The 22,294-nt window shown below is 42.3% G+C and overlaps 1 protein-coding gene across 1 annotated transcript; it reads right to left on the bottom strand.

Annotated features, from left to right (window-relative positions):
• Positions 1 to 1,813: 1,813 nt before the first annotated feature.
• OOSP2 (oocyte secreted protein 2) lies at positions 1,814 to 20,694 on the bottom strand. Its single transcript, XM_055422469.2, is given in 6 exon segments — positions 1,814 to 1,888; positions 2,065 to 2,178; positions 10,245 to 10,385; positions 14,048 to 14,155; positions 15,380 to 15,555; positions 20,619 to 20,694. Coding segments are annotated over 6 exon segments (690 nt in total).
• Between the last annotated feature and the right edge of the window lie 1,600 nt (positions 20,695 to 22,294).

The following is a 22,294-nucleotide window of genomic DNA, read 5'->3' as shown; positions in this document are numbered from 1 at the left end:
ACCCTTCCCGGAAAACAGTAGCCTCTTTTAGCTCAGGTTTGATGCAAGGCTTTGCCTTACACCACACTTTGGAGGAGTCAGGGCCAATATTTTGTTGGTGGCCTGCAGAGCGTGCAAGCCACATCTGGGTCTGTGGCCCCTCGGGTTTCACTGTGCTTTCCTGAAGGGTAAATGTTGATTAGGACACTGGTGTCAGGAGTAACTTCCAGCTTTGAGATGTTGCTTAATACATTATTAGAACCAGAGACACCAGCAGAAACATGGGGGATGGGTGGACAAGCTTGAGGATTGGAGGTAGGACAGTTGTTTGCACAGTAAGAAGAGACATCAGCGACTCAGCTGGCATGAATTTGAGCAAACTCTGGGCAATAGTGAAGGACAGGGAAGCTTGGTGTGCTGCGGTCCAGAGTCTGAGTTGGACATGGCTTAGCAACTGAACAAGAGACAAAATCAGATTATAAGAGTAGTGTTGATGGGGGTAGTTGATTCAATACTTAACCCCCTGGCGGACTGCAAATAGAAAAAATAAGGGAGACCCGTAAGGTAACGATTACTCAAGAAAGTGGGTTTGCTTAACCACAGAACCAAGCAACTTACTTGGCAACAAAACCCTGAAACAGAAGCCTAAGACATGCCCCCAAACAATAAAACAGTGGTGGCATGAGGCTCATATCCTGCCCAGCGAGCTCGGTAAGTTAAGGATCCCAAGGACAAGCTCTCTGCACACATCAAAAACAATAATTTATGGAAAGGTGGTGTTTCAAAGTGACAGAGGCTCATTGTACCAAGACCTGAAATAATTTCTCCTTGGTGCCATGACCGTCCTAGCCTGACCACACAGGGAGAAGAAAACTCCCCCACCCGGCCTGGAGGGGACGCCGATGATGGAAGTGTGACATTGGCTCAAGAACGAGGAACAAAGAGGCTCTTGTCCGCTCGCCATTTGTCCTTTGAGGATAAAACTGTCGGCCATTAAAGGTCTCAGGGTGCAGCCCCCGTCACTCACCTGCTTTAAGCCTCTAATAAACCCCTTCTTATCTGTCACTCTGCGCTCACTGAATTCTTTCTGCGTTGACACAGAAAGGACTAGGGCTCTTCGGAGGTCCCTGAAAACTCCACTGAGCAGTTTCAGTGTCTGGAGTGGGGAGGGTGGTCGTGTTCATTATCACATTCAATTCACACAGGCTTAGAATGGTTAATTAAGTCACAAACATAGATGTAAAAATGATGCCGATTGTAGTTTGAATGCGTTTGATGATTACTAGGTAGCAGACACTGTTCTCAATGCTTCACGTGGATTCACTCCTTCCTTTCTCACAATACCTGGGTCTTCTCGGTTACCATTAACCCAATTTTATAGAAAAGGATGGCATAGAAGGGGGCTTGAGATGTGGGTTCGACCCCTGGGTCAGACAGAATGTCCTCTGGAGAAGGAAATGCCAACCTACCCCAGTGTTCTCGCCTGGAGAATCCCCATGGACGGAGGAGCCTGGCAGGCTACAGTCCACGGGGTCGCAAAAAGTCAGACATGACTGAGCGACTAAACAACGGAAAAATGGCATAGAAACGTCAGCCAGCTTTCCCCACAGCGCACGGGAACCGTCGAACTGTGTGCAGAACTCGGGCTCTGGGTCTGGCGAGGTCACGGTGCTGCCTGTTCTCCCGGTGGGACTTGACTATAACCTCCCCTCCCTTTCAGAAATGTCCGTTTAGAAGGCAAATTGCCACCCTCAACGAATAAATGTCCTGACGTCGGTGATGGGAAGATTAGAGCAAAGAGAGAGGCAGGAAAGGAAGATCCCAAACATGATCCTTAGGGAGGTTCCAGGACCTGGGGGACGGTGCAGGACTGGGGTGGTGGTCCTGATCTCCAGGTCAGGGCAGGAGTCTGCAAGAAAAAGCTCACAGTCACCTAGGCGAGGTCCCAGTTCTAGAAACCAGAGCCAAGTGGGGAGTTGGTCACAGGTAGGAGCAAGAGGGCCTGATGCCATCACCAGGAGACAGCTTGGGAAGGGGGCTTGTGACCCTGGGACACGGGATATAACGCGAGCAGGGGTCCAGTACCAGAAAGCGCGCTGTGCAGGAGCTCTGCGGCCGGGGCTGTGAGAAGCAGACTACTTCCTGCCTCGGCAGCAAACCAAGGGTGCCACGGAGGCCGCAGCCACCGCTGATGGCGAGCTGGTGAGGCCTGAGTGTACTCAGAACGGGAAAACACAGGGTAGTGGCCCCAGAGGGGTGAGGGGCACACCAGAGGGATGATTTTAGTGAGCTCAGACTCTTGCATCTTCTCCACGTGGAAAAGCACCAAATGCCTTGACTTGAGATATCTGGCTCTCCTTTGATTAACAACCATCTTCTGGCGTGCAGACTACCTGCCCTTTGCTGCAGAACTTCTGTGTAACATGGCTTCCCCTCCCCGCTTGCCTCCTTGGAGCAGTCCTCTCAGGGTGTCTTGAGAGGCTGCCTGCCGGGCTTGAAGTCCTAAATATTCCCATCAAATAGAACATAACTCTCAACTTTCAGGCTGTGAATATTTTTCAAGTCGGCAGCTGGCAATGGAGGCTGGAGCAGGGGTTCTGAAACTGCCTGGGACTGAAGGAAGGGACTGAACATAAAGAAGACCAAATGGGAAGCGTGTGGTAGTAAATAAAGGCTGTGACCTCCCTGCCTCACTTTAACCAGGGCCACTGCAAATAGAGTACTGAAGAAGAAAGGAGCAGAGAGTGCCAGGAAGGAGGGAAAGGCAGAGTTAGGAGGAAGCAAACCTCCCCAAAGTGGTTCCTTTCAACATACTTGTTTCAATTCGGAGCTGCAGAAAGAGAAAGGAAGTTACATAAACAACAGGAGCTCAGTTATCTCATTTGTGAATTTCAGATCCTAGTGCCCACATCAGAGAACAGTTATCAGGATCAGCGACAGAATGCACAAGAGGTCTTAGCAACTAAGCTCTTCAAAATAAATGATGAAAATGAGAAACTCAATTCCTTACAGAGAAGGACTACAGGAAACTGTTTCCCAAAGAAGATTCATAGAGATTTCTTCCCCGGGGTACAACTTCCCCTAACTACAAGAGGAAGTGTTTTCAAGGAGGCTGGCTAGATTTTGGTGCTGAAATGTCATAATCAATAAACAAGTTCAAAATTCAAGTTGCTAATTTCAGAAATGAAAAAATAAATCTTTATGTGAGTAAAGAACAGTCTAGTTGTTCATTTCCAAAGGACCATAGAGGACTGTTTGGAAATAGATTATTTCTCAAGGCTTATTTGTCTTAATCCAGTTGCCTAATAGCAGCAATTGCATTGTTGGTTTTATCCCTATGTCCACCCATGCTGAGGTCTGCACATGCTCACTAAAATCATGCTCTGCTAGGGACAGTACCTTTATGTTACCTTAACACCTCTGTAAACTCTCATTGAGGAAAACAGTTAATCAACTAAGGTCTCTGACTTTTGGAATATGTTAAATGTGTTTGCTTCTAATTTATAATTCTGCAAGTTTTTAAGTCATTGCTTGGAAACCGTGCCTTTTTAGAAGTGACATTATTTAGTACAATTTTAAGACAATGGAAGGCTTCCCAGGTGGCTCAGTGGCAAAGAATCAACCTGCCAAAAGAAATTAACCTAAATGAATTTCAGATTCATGTGAACTGGGAAATATTCAGTATTAAATACCTAGTATTAATGTTTGCTTGTTGATCTAACTAATATAGACCCACTCCAGTGTTCCTGCCTGGAGAATCCCAGGGACGGGGGAACCTGGTGGGCTGCCGTCTATGGGGTCGAACAGAGTTGGACACGACTGAAGCGACTTAGCAGCAGCAGCAGCAGCAGCAAGAGTCATTAACATTAAGCACTATGCACAGGTTTAATTAACACATCTGTTACAAATTTTTCAGCGAGGAAAGTAACTTGAGTGAAGAAACTTCTAAGGAAAGAAAATGTAAATGAGAGAGGAGATTTTAGATAAACTCTATTAAGAATAATTTTGCTTTGGGAATGTTTGTTATGCTTTAGGAATGTCTGTCTAAAATAGTCTCTCCACATTTGGGTAACTTAAGTTTCTAGGGCTGTGCTAAACCAAGTGTTGAAAGTTTTGTTGAGTGACCTATTGAATAGATAGGTTATTTCCAAATAAAATAAGATTCACAATGACCTTCGACCCTACCTGACTGAGTGTTCTAAACCCTTTTGATATTTATTGGCAAATCTTCTTAAATAAAATTCTAACGAAGCACTTTTGACTTATAGCTAACTTTAGGGTGCTTCAGAGGGCCCTGATTAGGTTCATTTGGTATATGGAATTGCATGGGAAGTATTGTCAAACCAGTGGTAAATCTCAGGTTATGCTGTATGGCAAATGTTACTAATATAGATATCCTAGAAATTATATAGAATTCCTGAAATTCTGATATGTCCTGGTATTCTAATGAGAAACTGGATGGCTTCACAAAGATTAACAAAAGGACTGAATGAACCGGTGAGTATGCTTAAAACTTTTATGGTTTCTATCTGAAAACATTAGGGGTCTGAATCAGTTTCCAGGTGGAAGGAAAACTTCTATCTTATATCCGTATAATATCCAATGTTATACTAGACAGAAGTGGTTAGATTTGACAAAATTCAACATCCTTTCATGATAAAAACTCAATCATTACATAAGAAAGGAATGCACTTTAGCACAAGCCTGCAGTGACCCTCATACACAGTGGTTGAAGAGCTGAAACCTTTTTCTGTAAAACTGGTAACAGATCACTCATTTTGAGGCCAGTTACATGGTTCAAGCAAATTATTGAATGCTTATGTTCTTAACTATAAAATTGGAATAGTAGTATTTAAGTCTTCGGGCTATTAGGATTAAATTTGTTGCAACATGCTTGTAACATTGCCTGGCACACTTAAGTCTTATTAAAGGCTTCATTGTGTGTGTGTATATTTATGTGTGTATATAGGGGTGGGTATGTGTGTATATTTATGTGTGTATATAGGGGTGATTTCTTGCCTAGAAAATCCCATGGATGGAGGAGCCTGGTAGGCTGCAGTCCGTGGGGTCGCTAAGGGTCGGACTCGACTGAGCGACTTCACTTTCACTTTTCACACAATGGAGAAGGAAATGGCAACCCACTCCAGTGTTCTTGCCTGGAGAATCCCAGGGACGGGGGAGCCTGGTGGGCTTCCGTCTGTGGGGTCACACAGAGTCGGACACGACTGAAGTGACTTAGCAGTAGCAGCATAGGGGTGAGTGTGTGTATATTTATGTGTGTATATAGGGGTGTGTGTGTATATGGGTATTGCTAGGGGGCACCAGAGGGCAGACAAACTGAAATCATAATCACAGGAAACTAGCTGATCTAATCACATGGACCACAGCCGAATGTGGTCCCCTGGAGAAGGGAATGGCAAACCACTTCAGTATACTTGCCTTGAGAACCCCGTGAACAGTAACAAAGGGCAAAATGATAGGATACTGAATGAGGAATTCCCCAGGTCGGTAGGTGCCCAGTATGCTACTGGAGCTCAGTGGAGAAATAACTATAGAAGGAATAAAGGGATGGAGCAAAAGCAAAACCAATACCCAGTTGTGGATGTGACCAATGATAGAAACAAGGTCCGGTGCTGTAAAGAGCAATATTGCATAGGAACCTGGAATGTTAGGTCCATGAATCAAGGCAAATTGGAAGTGGTCAAACAGGAGATGGCAAGAGTGAACGTCGACATTCTAGGAATCAGTGAATTAAAATGGACTGGAATGGGTGAATTTAACTCGGATGACCATTATATCTACTACTGTGGGCAGGAATCCCTTAGAAGAAATGGAGTAGCCATCATGGTCAACAAAAGAGTCCGAAATGCAGTACTTGGATGCAATCTTAAAAATGACAGGATGATTTCTGTTCGTTTCCAAGGCAAACCATTCAATATTACAGTAATCCAGGCCTATGCCCCAACCAGTAATGCTGAAGAAGCCGAAGTTAATCGGTTCTATGAAGACCTACAAGACCTTTTAGAACTAACACCCAAAAAAGATGTCCTTTTCATTATAGGGGACTGGAATGCAAAAGTAGGAAGTCAAGAAACACCTGGAGTAACTGGCAAATTTGGCCTTGGAGCACGGAATGAAGCAGGGCAAAGGCTAATAGAGTTTGTCAAGAGAATGCACTGGTCATAGCAAACACCCTCTTCCAAAAACACAAGAGAAGACTCTACACATGGACATCACCAGATGGTCAACACCGAAATCAGATTGATTATATTCTTTGCAACCAAAGATGGAGAAGCTGTATACAGTTAGCGAAAACAAGACCAGGAGCTGACTGTGGCTCAGATCATGAACTCCTTATTGCGAAGTTCAGACTTAAATTGAAGAAAGTAGGGAAAACCACTAGACCATTCAGATATGACCTCAATCAAATCCCTTATGATTATGCAGTGGAAGTGAGAAATAGATTTAAGGGACTAGATCTGATTGATAGAGTGCCTGATGAACTCTGGACGGAGGTTCGTGACATTGTACAGGAGACAGGGACCAAGACCATCCCCATGGAAAAGAAATGCAAAAGAGCGAAATGGCTGTCTGAGGAGGCCTTACAAATAGCTGTAAAAAGAAGAGAGGCGAAAAGCAAAGGAGAAAAGGAAAGATATAAGCATCTGAATGCAGAGTTCCAAAGAATAGCAAGGAGAGATAAGAAAGCCTTCCTCAGTGATCAATGCAAAGAAATAGAGGAAAACAACAGAATAGGAAAAACAAGAGACCTCTTCAAGAAAATTAGAGATTCCAAGGGAACTTTTCATGCAAAGATGGGCTCGATAAAGGACAGAAATGGTATGGACCTAACAGAAGCAGAAGATATTAAGAAGAGGTGGCAGGAATACACAGAAGAACTGTACAAAAAAGATCTTCACGACCAAGATAGTCACGATAATGTGATCACTGACCTAGAGCCAGACATCTTGGAATGTGAAGTCAAGTGGGCCTTAGAAAGCATCACTACGAACAAAGCTAGTGGTGGTGATGGAATTCCAGTTGAGCTATTTCAAGTCTTGAAAGATGATGCTGTGAAAGTGCTGCACTCAATATGCCAGCAGATTTGGAAAACTCAGCAGTGGCCACAGGACTGGAAGAGGTCAGTCTTCATTCCAATCCCAAAGAAAGGCAATGCCAAAGAATGCTCAAACTACCGCACAATTGCACTCATCTCACACGCTAGTAAAGTCATGCTCAAAATTCTCCAAGCCAGGCTTCAGCAGTATGTAAACCGTGAACTCCCAGATGTTCAAGCAGGTTTTAGAAAAGGCAGAGGCACCAGAGATCAAATTGCCAACATCCGCTGGATCATGGAGAAAGCAAGAGAGTTTCAGAAAAACATCTATTTCTGCTTCATTGACTATGCCAAAGCCTTTGACTGTGTGGATCACAATAAACTGTGGAACATTCTGAAAGAGATGGGAATCCCAGACCACCTGACCTGCCTCTTGAGAAACCTGTATGCAGGTCAGGAAGCAACAGTCAGAACTGTACATGGAACAACAGACTGGTTCCAAATAGGAAAAGGAGTGCGTCAAGGTTGCATATTGTCACCTTGCTTATTTAACTTATATGCAGAGTACATCATGAGGAACGCTGGGCTGGAAGAAGCACAAGCTGGAATCAAGATTGCTGGGAGAAATATCAATAACCTCATATATGCAGATGACACTACCCTTATGGCAGAAAGTGAAGAGGAACTCAAAAGCCTCTTGATGAAAGTGAAAGAGGAGAGTGAAAAGGTTGGCTTGAAGCTCAACATTCAGAAAACAAAGATCATGGCATCTGGTCCCATCACTTCATGGGAAATAGATGGAAAAACAGTGGAAACAGTGTCAGACTTTGTTTTTTTGGGCTCCAAAATCACTGCAGATGCTGATTGCAGCCATGAAATTAAAAGACGCTTGCTCCTTGGAAGGAAAGTTATAACCAACCTTGATAGTATATTAAAAAGCAGAGACATTACTTTGCCGACCAAGGTCCGTCTAGTCAAGGCAATGGTTTTTCCCGTGGTCATGTATGGATGTGAGAGTTGGACTGTGAAGAAAGCTGATCGCCGAAGAATCGATGCTTTTGAACTGTGGTGTTGGAGAAGACTCTTGAGAGTCCCTTATACTGCAAGGAGATCCAACCAGTCCATTCTAAAGGAGATCAATCCTGGATGTTCATTGGAGGGACTGATGCTAAAGCTGAAACTCCAATACTTTGGCCACCTCATGCGACGAGTTGACTCACTGGAAAAGACTCTGATGCTGGGAAAGGTTGGGGGCGGGAGGAGAAGGGGACGACGGAGAATGAGATGGCTGGATGGCATCACCGACTCTGTGGACATGAGTTTGAGTGTACTCCGGGAGTTGGTGATGGACAGGGAGGCCTGGCGTGCTGTGATTCATAGGGTCGCGGAGAGTCGGACACGACTGAGCGACTGAACTGAACTGAACTGTGTATATTTATGTGTGTATATGGGGTGTGTGTGTATATTTATGTGTGTATATAGGGGTGTGTGTGTATATTTATGTGTGTATATAGGGGTGTGTGTGTGTGTATTTATGTGTATATAGGGGTGTGTGTGTATATTTATCTGTGTATATAGGGGTGTGTGTGTATATTTATGTGTGTATATAGGGGTGTGTGTGTGTATTTATGTGTATATAGGCGTGTGTGTGTGTATATTTATGTGTGTATATAGGGGTGTGTGTGTATATTTATGTGTGTATATAGGGGTGGGTGTGTGTGTATATTTATGTGTGTATATAGGGGTGTGTGTGTGTATTTATGTGTGTATATAGGGGTGTGTGTGTATATTTATGTGTGTATATAGGGGTGGGTGTGTGTGTATATTTATGTGTGTATATAGGGGTGTGTGTGTATATTTATGTGTGTATATAGGGGTGTGTGTGTATATTTATGTGTGTATATAGGGGTGTGTGTGTATATATTTATGTGTGTATATAGGGGTGTGTGTGTATTTATGTGTATATAGGGGTGTGTATGTGTGTGTGTGTATATTTATGTGTGTATATAGGGGTGTGTGTGTATATTTATGTGTGTATATAGGGGTGTGTGTGTCTGTCTGTCTGTCTGTCTTCCGAGGTGGCTCAGTGGTAAAGAATCCGCCTGCCAATGCAGAAGATGCAGACAAAATACACACACACACATTTATGCCAGAGATAGATTTCCATCACGTAAACAACTACACACAACATTTTATTGGCAATAAGATAGCAGCACTTTAAAAGAAATCCAAATGAAAAATACCTCGGCAAAATCTATTTTCACAAGGATAGTGCATCCAAAATGTACATTCAATAAGCAGTGGACACACAGGAAAGCGTACTCAATACTGTAATGACCTGTATGGGAAAAGAATCTAAAAGACCAGGATGTACGTATATGGATAACTGATTCTCTTTGTGGTGCAGAAGAAAGTAACAACATTGTAAATCAACTCAGATAAAAAATAAATAACTTTTTAAAGTGCAAGTAATAACAGATGGCATCTTTCAATCCTTGTGACCTATATAAGAACTCTCCCTGAAATCAGAGTGATCTGTTAGTATATTGGTAGACTCTCTTTTAGGAAAAAGAGGACAGCATTATAAGTGGTGGTAAATATTCATCTATTTTAGTAAATTGCTCTAAGGGGCAGGATGATTCCATGTTGCCCACTTCAATTATTTCAAGTGTGGAAGAGTCATATCCGAAATAAAGGAAAGGAAGACCTTCAATTTCAGTTAAGGAGGTGGTTACTTAAATTCTAGACTATAAATCTAATTTCCTTCTTTAATAATAAAATACTTTTAGGACTCAACTTCATTGAATAATAAAAAGAAAGCCCCCACAAGGTAAAGTATCTTCCAGGGAATTAATATGTTAAATTTTAGTCTCTGGCACATTCACATGTATATTTCTATTTTTTTATTTAAAAAATAGATTTATAAAATGTTTATTGAAAGTTTTTAATCAATTAAATCCTATTATTATCACTGAAGACCTATTGCTGAATCTACTCTATAAAACTAAAAATTCTAAATGGGTAATAGAATTATCTAATAGTTAACATTAAATTAATAAGACATCCCTAAAACTGTCTAAAAAATATAACTTCACTGAATCAGGACCTTCACTGAATTAGGAGTTTTAGTGATCAGATATCTAAGGAAAGGTTTATACCAATTTTTTTGTCTGCAAAACCATTGTTTTTCCAATACAATTCATGGTACCAATTTCAAGTTAAGTATGGAGTCAGTCTGACTAGAATTTAATAATCCTAACTCTTCTGGTGTTGTCTTAAAGTCAGCAATGAAGACACTGGGATCCAATTTCGTTTTATTTTCTGTGGAAACTGGCCTTAGCCACATCGACTTCCTAAAGAGACGAGAAACAAAACACAGGTGGGGCTGGCGTGCTTGGCACCAGTTCTCCCCGAATCTAAACCTGGGGCCACGGGATTTCCTACCACTGCTTAATGTCATGATCACTTTCAATATGGTGATTTATGGGTGCAGCATAGGGTCTGTACCCTCTAGGAAATAGACGATTTGTAATGCTTGCCTTAGTCGAGTATCACAGTCCCCAGTAAAACAGACTTAGATAAATGGATCCTAAGAACAATAAAAGTAGTCAGAAGCGTCACCTGACCCAGTGCACTGGTGGTGGAGGTGGGGTGTGTGTGTGTGTATAGCAGTAAAAGTCATGCACCAAAAACCTAATCACATACTTTGGTCAGCCTATTCTTCATTGTTTTAAGAACGATAGGTGCAAACAGCATAATAATGATCAAACTAGAAATGCTTTTGTCGTCGCTATTAATCTGGTAGCATGTGGAGAAGCAAGAGCCCCACGGGATTAAGTTAAACATTTTCACATTATTCTAAGCTTTGACCAACATAGAGGAGTAAAAGTGTGTGTGTGTACACAAAATCAAATCTTATTTTCTATTTAGGGGTCAGCTACTTCCCATAATATCACTAAATCCCTTAGCGTTGGTTTTTCCATGTGAAGATAAGTTAAAGGGAAGATCTACAGTGTTCAACAATGTGACTGTATTTAATGCCACTGAATTGTACCCTAAAAGTGGTAAATTTCATCTTACATACATTTTACCACAATAAAAAGTACCAATTCTCCATCACTTCTAAAAAAGGGACCCTGATGATGTTAAAATATATTGCACATTTGCTCTAAGCTAAATTCTTTTTTCATGTCAGCTATTGTTGCTTAGCCACTAGTTGGTGCTCAACTCTTTGTGACCCCATGGACTATAGCCCACAAGACACCTCTGTCCATGAGATTTCCCAAGAAATAATACTAGAGTGGGTTGCCATTTCCTTCTCTAAGGGATCTTCCCAACCCAGGGATTCAACCTGCATCTCCTGCTTGGCCAGCAGATTCTTTACCACTGAGCCATCTGAGAAGTCCACGCCAGCTATTTCCATACATTAAACAACAATAGGATGAGAAAAACTAGAAATCTCAAGAAAATTGGAGATGCCAAGAGAAAATTTCATGCAAAATAGGCACAATAAAGGACAGAAACAGCAAGGACCTAACAAAAGCACTAGAGATTAAGAAGAGGTGGCAAGAATACACAGAAGAACTGTATAAAACAGGTCTTCATGACCTGGATAATCATGATGGTGTGGTCACTCACCTAGAGCCGTGATTGTGAGGTCAAGTGGGACTTAGGAAGCATTACTACAAAGCCGGTAGAGTTGATGGAATTCCAGTTGAGCTATTTAAAATCCTAAAAGATGATGCTGATAAAGTGATGCACTCAGTATGTCAGCAAATTAGGAAAACTCATCAGTGGCCACAGGACTGGAAAAGGTCAGTTTTCATTCCAATCCCAAAGAAGGGCAATGCCAAAGAATGTTCAAACTACTGCACAATTGCACTCATTTCACATGCTGGTAAGGTCATGCTCAAAATCCTTCAAGCTAAGATTCAATTGGAAGGACTGATGCTAAAGCTGAAACTTCAATACTTTGGCCACCTCATGCGATGAGTTGACTCACTGGAAAAGACTCTGATGCTTGGAGGGATTGGGGGCGGGAGGAGACAGGGACGACAGGGAATGAGATGGCTGGATGGCGTCACCGACTCGATGGACATAAGTTTGAGTGAACTCCACGAGTTGGTGATGGACAGGGAGGCCTGGCGTGCTATGATTCATGGGGTCGCAAAGAATCGGACATGACTGAGCAACTGAACTGAAGATTCAATAGTGCATGAACCGAGAACTTTCAGATGTACAAGCTGGATTTAGAAAGGGCAGAGGAACCAGAGATCAAATTGCAAATACCCACTGAATCATAGAAAAAGCAAAGGAACTCCAGAAAAACATCTATTCTGCTTCATTGACTGTGCTAAAGGCTTTGCCTCTGTGGATCATAACAACCTGTGGAAAATTCTTAAAGAGATGAGAATATCAGACCACCTTACTTGTGTCCTGAGAAACCTGTGTGCAGGTCAAGAAGCAACAGTTAGAACCAGACATGGAACAATGGAATGGTTCAAAATTGGGAAAGGAGTACATCAAGGTTGTATATTGTCACCCTGCTTTTTTCTTAACTTATATATGCAGAGTACATTGTGTGAAATGCCAGGCTGAATGAATTACAAGCTGGAATCAAGATTGCTGGGAGGAATATCGACAACCTCAGATATGCAGATAACACCACTCTAATGGTAGAAAGTGAAGAGGAACTAAAGAGCCTTTAGATGAGGGTGGAAGCAGATAGTGAAAAAGCTGGCTTAAAACTCAACATTCAAAAAACTAAGATCATGGCATCCGGTCCCTTCACTTCACGGAAAATAGAAGGGGAAAAAGTGGAAACAGTAACAGATTTTTTTTCTTGGGCTCCAAAATCACTGCAGATGGTGACTGTAGTTATGAAATTAAGACACTTGTGCCTTGGAAGAAAAGTTATGACAAACCTAGTCAGCACTTTAGAAAGCAGAGACATCACTTTGGTGACAAAGATCCAGGTAGTCAAAGCTATGGTTTTTCCAGTGGTCATGTATGGATGTAAGAGTTGGACCACAAAAGAATGCTGAGTGCCGAAGAATTGATGCTTTTGAACTGTGGTGCTGGAAAAGACTCTTGAGAGTCCCTTGGACTGCGAGGAGATCCAACCAATCAATCCTGAAGGAAATCAACCCTGACTATTCATTGTAAGGACTGAGGCTGAACGTGACACTCTGACACTTTGGCCACCTGATGCAAAGAGTCAACTCATTGGAAAAGACCCTGATGTTGGGAAAGACTGAAGGCGGGAGGAGAAGGGGGCAGCAGAGGACGAGATGGCTGGATGGCATCGCTGACTCGATGGACATGAGTTTGAGCAGGCTCCAGGAGATAGTGAAGCAGAGGGAAGCCTGGTGTGCTGCAGTCCCTGGGGTCGCAAAGAGTCGGACACGACTGAGCGACTAACAACAACACAAGGATAATTTTTCCTGTGGTTTTCAGGTAGTTTCTAAGATTTGTCACTCAGAGTTACGGCACTCACTGTGAATATTTCAGTGACATGGTAAACGTGTGGCAGGATATACTATATCCTTTTGGGATTCAATCTCTCAGTTCCACAAAATTGCAAAGTGCATTCGAAGGTAGTCTGGAAAGCCTTTCCTTTCATGTATGTCCATGAGTTAGTATTAAAATGAAAAACTGGTTTTCTCTTTTTAGTCATTGACTCTCCTAATGTGGAATTGGACCATAAAATATATCAGAAAACAATATTATGAAGGAGGACACATTGAAAGACAATATCATGCTTGATTCTTCCATTCACTAAGGTGACTAATGATTTGCTTTGCACTTCAGTTACTGTAGAATAATCTAGGTACAGAAGATTGTATGAAGTTTTTATTCTAAAATTAATATTTAAAAAAATTTTAAACATACTCAAAATATGTTGAAGTGCTAATAGGTAAGACATGTCATAGTCTCGGCAACCTGTGCTTCTGCAGAAGCCTCTGGTAAGTAAAGCTGAAACTAACATTCAGAGGATCTGGTCTACTGGACTTAGCGAGAGGCAGAGCATTCCAGAGGGATTTTCTGAGGGCCACCACATACATTCCTCGGGTTAAAGTATAGCTCTGTTTGAAAAAGGAGTGCTTCCTCTGAAACAACCTGGAAGAGCACAAAGGTTAAGCAGAAGACATTTCCAGTAACACAGGAGGCTTACCCACATTTGAATAGGATGTAGAAAAACATTCAAGACCGCAGCAATGGCTAGTGACGTCCAGGCCCATACAAAATCTGACAACCCACTGGGGCCAGAGAGAAGTGTTACCTGTGAGAGTAGATTTAAAGTACCTGGAAAAAAATCTTAACAGTGCATAAGGAGCAAACAAACTTACTCAGAAATCGTTATCATTCACTAAGAAAAGGTTTTCACTAGTTCTTCTGAGAAAGATAATTTGGAATCAAATATCGGAGTGGCTTCAAACATAAGCTTTGAAAGGGACTGTTCTTTGTTTGGCATCATCAACTAACCACCGACTGGCTCTGCATCCCCAGCCAAATTGTTAAAACACCTCCCGAAGCTCTAGCTCCCCCATGTGTAAAATAAAGACAACGTCTGTTTCATAGGTGACCGTTGTAATTAGGCATTGGCCCCAAATACTTCTGTAGTATAAACTGTGAGCTGTTTACATCTGGGAATCAATGAAAAGATAATATCCCAGGATAACATCACAGTTTTAAGATTTGTGCCTTGCAAGATAATTTAGAGATTTTATTCTACATTTTATTCTAGTCCCCATATACACATATCCTCACAGAGCATGGCTATCTATTGTTGAATACGAAAGATCTTCAAAGAACTAGTGACCTCCCACATTAGGAACAGTGAATGGAATTTAAACCGTCTCTTAAGCTTTAGTGAAATACAACAGTAGCCCAAAGACAACTTAACATCAGTTCCCTGACCAGTCCGGAAATCTGTGCTATACGGTCTTGTGGCTAGTGAGTGAGTGAGTGAAGTCACTCAGTCGTGTCCGACTCTTTGAGACCCCATGGACTGTAGCCACCAGGCTCCTCCGTCCATGGAATTTTCTAGGCAAGAGTACTGGAGTGGGTTGCCATTTCCTTCTCCAGGGGATCTTCCCGACCCGGGGATCGAACCCAGGTCTCCTGCATGGCAGGCAGACGCTTTACCCTCTGAGCCACCAGGTGGCTAGAGAGGATCAATGTTCAGTAACTAAGGAGTTACACAGTCCTCTACCCTACTATAACTGGAAGCAACATTTGTTCTTAAAGAAAAACGACCAGGACGATAATTTCAGCACCAGGCAGAAAATTCTGAAAAAAATATCTGGAGGTTATTTTTTAACAGATAAGGACTATTCTTACCTTTATCCTGATCCCACATTCATAGACAGGGTATATAAAATCATACATATATGTTTGTATCCGAGTCACAGGGCAGCCTGATCCCAGATACAATTCATCAGCAAATATATACCAATTTCTGTACGCACACGGGCTAACAGAGACCATCACCCAGTCCGCGGAGCAGCTTACTTTCACTGCAGAAAGAATCACATGAGGAAATGTCAGCTGTGTATTTATCTTAAGGGAAAGCCCAAAGAATATTGAACTATACTTTGTGATTAATTAAACAATGTTTCATTCTCTCGTAAAGGTAATAATTTCGAGAACAGCGTGTAAAGGGTTTTCATATTACCACAACTCTCCCAAATATCTGCAAATTATGTCCTCCAATATGTAAATTTCAGTTATTTCACAGGGGAAAAAAAATCAGTGCATAAGAACATCATTATCTTTCAGCTCTGTCTCCTCTTAAAGGAATTAGATTCCAAAGAGAATGATACAGTTAAGGTTACACATAAGGGGACAGAAGTATTGTGATAAATTGCAATGCATTCGCAGAGGAGTGATGCATTCCTATAAGTAATAAGTTTAAAGAGGGAAAAGGATAAGGCAGGATCCATATTTACAGCAATTGGAACCAGATACAGTCATGTTCACAAGAGGAAATCGTCTGAATAGGGAAAATCCATGTCTGGAAGTATCATAAAAGTTTTAATGTAAAACCCTTTCTTCTCTGCACTGAGAACTTCAGTAAATCAATAATAATCACTATTCCTAATTGAGTCACTTTTCCTTTGGAAATGAAGCAAAAGTGTACCACATCTGAATTACTGTGCTAGACAGTCATTAACCAGAGGTTTTCCGGGGATAATCAGAGGTGAGTTTCAGAAGTCCTTCTACTGTTCAGAAGGAAAGCAAAGACTTACTAGCTTTAGTATTTACAGATGCATGATAAGTAGCTGGGAGGGCATAAGAGACAAGATTGCAAAGCTTCCTAACTGAAGAACAACATAGAGTGCACAGAAGTCAGCAAACAACCCAGAAAAGACAAAAAGAAGCAAAAGAGACAAAAGCAATATGTTGCAAGTATATTAGCAATCATAGATGGTGGGATGGCATCACCGACTCAATGGACATGGGTTTGGGTGGACTCTGGGAGTTGGTGATGAACAGGGAGGCCTGGTGTGCTGTGGTTCACGGGGTCGCAAAGAGTCGGACACGACTTAGCGACTGAACTGAATGTAAATGAACAAATGTTCAAAGTTAAATGAAATGTAATGTAAAAGAAATGAATGAACGAAATACTCCAGGCCAAGTGAATAACAGCAGAATGAAGAAATAAATTATAATGTGTTTATGCAATCAACTGCTATACAACATGGAAAATTTTAGTTATACCTGTAAATATATGAATGTAAAAACAATTGTGAAAAAGAAGCAAATCACAGTACAAACCTTATGAATCTATTGACACCAATGACAGAAACATTTTAAAGGATTTTTTTCCAAGGAAATAGACTGTTCTTAGACAGCCAGTATCTATCCTGTATTTATTAAGGCATTAGAATCACAGCCCAAAACATAACTCTCAAACTCATCTGATACAACCTCCTGTTTTACAAAAGCTAGAGTAACAGGGCCTACATCTTATCTTCTTATTTTGACAATAATAGGAAATAGCAACCCACTTCAGTACTCTTGCCTGAGAAATCCAATGGACAGAGGAGCCTGGTGGGCTATAGTCCATGGGGTGGCAAAGAGTTGGACACAACTGAGCCACTGAAAAACAAATAAGCAACTGTAATAAACCTATCATCCAAGCTAGAATAAACCAATGCTTTGAACATCGGTTTCATTTCTTAATTGTATTCACAGTGAAGCAGAATACATACGTATACTTTAACTGTAGCCCTTTCTGATAATACTATCTGCATGCAGGGCTGCTACAGGAGCAGCAATTGAAGCCCTCCCCTTTCTTAAAGAAGAAATTCCAATACTGGGTATAAAACAGATAACTAATGAGAGCACACTGTACAGACCTTGGACGTCCACTCAATGAACTGTGGTGACCTGAATGGGAAGGGAGCCCAAAGGGAGGGGATATACACACACGTATGGCTGGTGCATTCTGCTGTACGGTGGGAACTAACAACATTGTAAAGCAGTTATACTCCAATAAATGAGAAAGGGATGGCAGCCCCACTCCAGTGTGCTTGCCTGGAGAATCCTATGGACAGAGGAGCCTGGAGGGCTACAGTCCATGGGGTCGCAAAGAGTGGGACACGACTGAGCGACTAACACTTTCATTTTTCATACTCCAGTAAGAATTAAAAACGAAGAAGAAAATGGACGGGCAGGGGAGGGAAAGTGTGACTGGTAACCCACGTATAGAAAGACAGAGTTCCTGCTGCTGGCCAGACAGGGCCTGAATGCTGCAGACGCTCAATTGTTAGCTTAAAAGCCACTGGTAAACTGCAACACAGTATATTTATGAGTCAGTGAATGCCTCCAGAAGGAAGAACCACAGTCAGCTAGAATGGTCGGTTCTGACAACTAGGCTGATTGTATTTGAAGCTTCAGACCAAGATGTGGATTGGGCTGAAACGGTTAAACTAAAGTGTGCTCACGGGAAGGATTCTACCTTGGAGAGGTAACTGGCAAGTTAAGCTACAGTGGGTGGAGCGACAGTTAAGACAGATTTCCTAGACTCTCATAGGTCTCCTTAGTTACTGTATCAATTCCCTCCTGGGAACCTAAGAAAACCCAGAAAAGAAGCAAAGGTGGTATTCTCTCAGTCCACAGATAAGTAACGCAGTCACTGCTGACGTCTGACCAGTGCCTCCAGCCCTTCATCAGCATGTCTTTAGAAGAGGAAGAAAAAGTCAAATAGCACAGCAGCAATAATGGGAGTGACTGCTAGCAGTATCTCCTGCTTGAAAAGTGTGAGACAGGGAGGAGGCACTCAGTCGTGTCCGACTCTTTGCAACCCCATGCTATAGCCCACAAGGCTCCTCCGTCCAGGAGGAGAATTCTGCTCCAGGCAAGAATACTGAGGTGGGTAGCCATCCCTTCTCCATGGGATCCTCCCAACCCAGGAATCAAACCCAGGTCTACCCTCACTGCAGGCAGAATCTTCACCCCTGAGGCAGCAGGGAAGCCAAAGAATGTAAGCTGATGAGTAAACTGGTAAGGGGTTTGGAGTCTAAAGCCATACTTAAAGGCTGCATTCGGAAAACATGTGGTGAATGAGTATGCAGTGGATGAGTATATGATCAGAAAAATTATTAGGAAGCAAAGTTTGTTCCTAATGCAATTTAGATAGCCTGTCACTGATGCCAACCTTGATAATGCGTTATAATTAGAATTTGTATATCATCTAAAAATTACTTACTTATGCTATAAGTCATAAATGATAATCATGATTGACCTTAACTCGATACTCTTGACAGATACACTTAGTAAACTCTCCTTGTGTGGTAACTATAAAAATGCTAAGAATCAGATAATTTCCACAACAAGAACTCATTAAATTATTTCCCTGTAAATGTTGTTGGGAGAACTAGTCAAGCAAGTGTCTTAAAAATAACAATCTGATATATATATATATATACACACATATGTATATAAAACATGAATTCGATAAGATACACGCACCTCAGCATTGATAGCAGCATTATTTACAATTGCCAAGGTATGAACGCAACCCCAGCATCACGCACTGGGCCTCCCTGGTGGCTCAGCAGTAAAGATCCGCACACAATGTAGGAGACGCAGGAGGTGCTGGTTTGGTCCCTAGGTTGGGAAGATCCCCTTGAGGAGGAAATGGCGACCCACTCCAGTATTGTTGCCTGGAGAATCCCATGCACAGAGACCTGCAGACTGTAGTCCACAGGGTCTCAAAGAGTTGGACACAGCTGAGCACGCTCACAGATGAATGGATACAGGAGATGCAGTATATATTCAAAGGAAGCCTACTTGGCCGTAAAAAAGAATGAAATGCTGCCATTTCCAGCAACAGGGATGGACTCGGAGGGCATTATGCTAAGTAGAGTAGGTCAGACCTAGAAAGGCAAACACCATATACCACTTCTATGTGGCACCTGAAAAACACAACAAACTAGTGAACGTAACAAAACAGAGGCAGCCGCACAGGTGTGGAGAGCCAGTGGCCATGGCGGGGAGGAGGAAGGGCCCTGTGGGGCAGGGGAGTGGGAGGTGCAGCCATCGGGTGTAAGACAGGCCGCAAGGCTGTGTTGCACGACATGGGGAAGGAACCACTGATCTGCAACGACTGTGAATGTAATATAAGCCTTTAAAATTGTGTAAAAAAATAAACTAAAAATGACCATCTGCCACCAATATTTTAATATCTCATACTTCTCACAAGAGAGTTTCACCTGGCTCTGAGTAAGATAGTCATGTGTCAAAGGGGTTGACCGTATTTATTATCTTCTTTTCTCTATGAGAGCGCTTATTTACATATCTGGGAGGGAATTAACAAGCTGGTACCAGGCAGGCCCTCTCGCCCCATGTTCTGTAAATAATGACTTTGCACGCTTGTGTAACAGCTGAGCTCACTTGTAGCAATGCGCACGCACATCAGGAGGTACTCACTTGGCCGTTGGGCTACTTTTGTCCTGTAAGAATATATAAGCTTCACCTGGAAAAGCCAGGCAGGGCTGTGTGCAGTTATGTTATGTCTGCTGCTATGGCTGTCTCATCCAGAATACTCCAGGAAAATAGGAAAGGTATTCAAATCAATCTACAGACAGAACAAACACTGATTCAGCTTTGTCTCGTTGGCTTTGCAAAACCATTGATGAATTTGAGTGAAGGTCAGATAGAATTCTTTTTAAAAAAGAGCAGTATCCTCAGGGAGAGATATGAGGGGTCTGGCAGCAGGAAGGCCAGTAAAGACACAGTGAAGTATCTGACAATACAACCAAGTACTGGTAACTGGCAGTGGGCTCAAAGGGCAATCTGAAACACAGAGCCAGGAACGTTGCTGAGGAATCGCTGCAAATGAGAATCCAGGTAGAGGGACGACCACAACACGGAAGAAAGAAACATCTCAGGCACTTAGAAAGTTAGAACGTGTCCTCAGGATACAGAGTCGAGTCCAGCTGGCCTGACATTACTTCTTTTCTAGCAAACGGTATCATCGGATATCTGCAGGGAGTGGAAAGAGGCTGCACGGAAAGATGAAGAATCATTCTGAGTAACCCCCCAAGAGCGTTCTCCAAAACCAGGCATTTACCACGGATGTTCTCAGCGCACAGCCAAATCCAGGCAGCAAGGAGAATGGAGATTTCTAAAGTCACAGAGACCTCCATGTGAGCAGACCCCTGCATAGGACTCTCAGGAAACAGGAAGTGGTAACGGCTTACATGATTTTATGTGGCGACCCAAGCTCAGCTGCCTTCGTTTCGCTACTTAGTTAGATCACCCATGGGGTGGGTTTCCACGGTGTCTACCACTAAAGGCTGAGACGCTCCTGATTATGCAAATGCTGATGCTCAAAGAGGCAGCGATCAAAAAGCGCTAATTGATAACTGCCTGCCTGAGGCCTGTTAAAATTGCCAAGGAGGCTGGCAAGGCACACACTTCCAATAAAAGCTAGTTACAGAAAACTTTTCACTAGGTAATTGTCAGGTGTCATTTAATAGGCTGAATAGTCTATGTCATTCATTTTTGAAACCAAAAGACTGTTATTTCTTAATTTTGATGGGTTTGGCTATAGAAAGATCAGCAGCAAAGAAGATAAAGCGACTTAAATTCCTGGGAGGCGTTGTTGTTCAGTCACGTCCGACTCTTTGCGACCCCGCGGACGGCAGCATGCCGGTCCTCCCTGTCCTCAGTGCCTCCCAGAGTTGGCTCAAATTCATGTCCATTGAGTAAGTAATGCCATCCAACCATCTCATCCTCTGCTGCCCCCTTCTCCTTTTGCCTCCTATCTTTCCCAGCATTAAGGTCTTTTCCAGGGAGTCTTAGGAGGAGACAGAGATCTAAGAAAAAGCATCTTTCTTGGCCTCAGGAAAACTCACAAATTCATCTCTGCTGATTCTTCCATAGATTGTTTTAGTTACAGGTCAAGCCTTAAAATCATTTGCTTATATCGCATGGCTAATCTAATAAGGCTAAATATATATTTTTGTCCTTTTATGTTTTACACGCATTATTTTATATACAATACACTTTTATTTTAATAATTGGAATCAAAGTTCCAGCTAAAGATTTTTCTTGTTTTCTAAAAATAACAATTGTGACATTTTTAGTTCTAAAGTGAACTTGGAAATCAAGGTTTAGAGTAAATAAAATTCAGAGAATCTGAGCTGAAGGCATATGTTTGTTTTAGTGACATCTGAATTATACTTTTAAAGCTACACGTGTGCGTGCATGCTCAGTCACTTCAGTCGTTCCGACGCTGTGCGACCCTATGGACTCCTCTGTCCATGGGATTCTCCCGGCAAGAACACCAGAGCAGGTTGCCGTGCCGCCTCTAGGGGATCCTGCTGACCCAGATATTGAACCTGAGTCTTATGTCTCCTGCAGTGGCAGGCAGGTGCTTTACCACTGGCGCCACCTGGGAAGCCCTTTAAATGTTGCAATCTGCTCTCGAATAAGCACTTGCACAGGGCTTCCCTACGTGTCATGAGAAGGACTTTTGTTTCCAATAACATGCTCTCTAGCGGACGATGAAACCCCAGAGTGGGGATTCACACAGTGCCCTGCATCTGGAAAGCCTGGAGATTCCCGTCACAAAGGTGAAAGAGAACTGAAGAAAAAGATGAGTCCCTACAATGTTTTCTTTTTTAAAAAATTTTCTCCTGATGCTATTAACATCTCCACCATCTAAAATTCATAAACTTTACATTTATCTTTTAAATTATTCCACTATAAGCATCTAGTTTTTTCAGTTAAGAGCTTAATTGG

Source organism: Moschus berezovskii, chromosome 14 (genome assembly GCF_049115385.1).
Source record: "Moschus berezovskii isolate FMDL1 chromosome 14, NW_MosBer_1.0, whole genome shotgun sequence".
Lineage (NCBI taxonomy): Eukaryota > Metazoa > Chordata > Mammalia > Artiodactyla > Moschidae > Moschus > Moschus berezovskii.
Note: the sequence above shows the minus strand (reverse complement) of the source record. Positions and strands in the feature narration are given on the sequence as shown.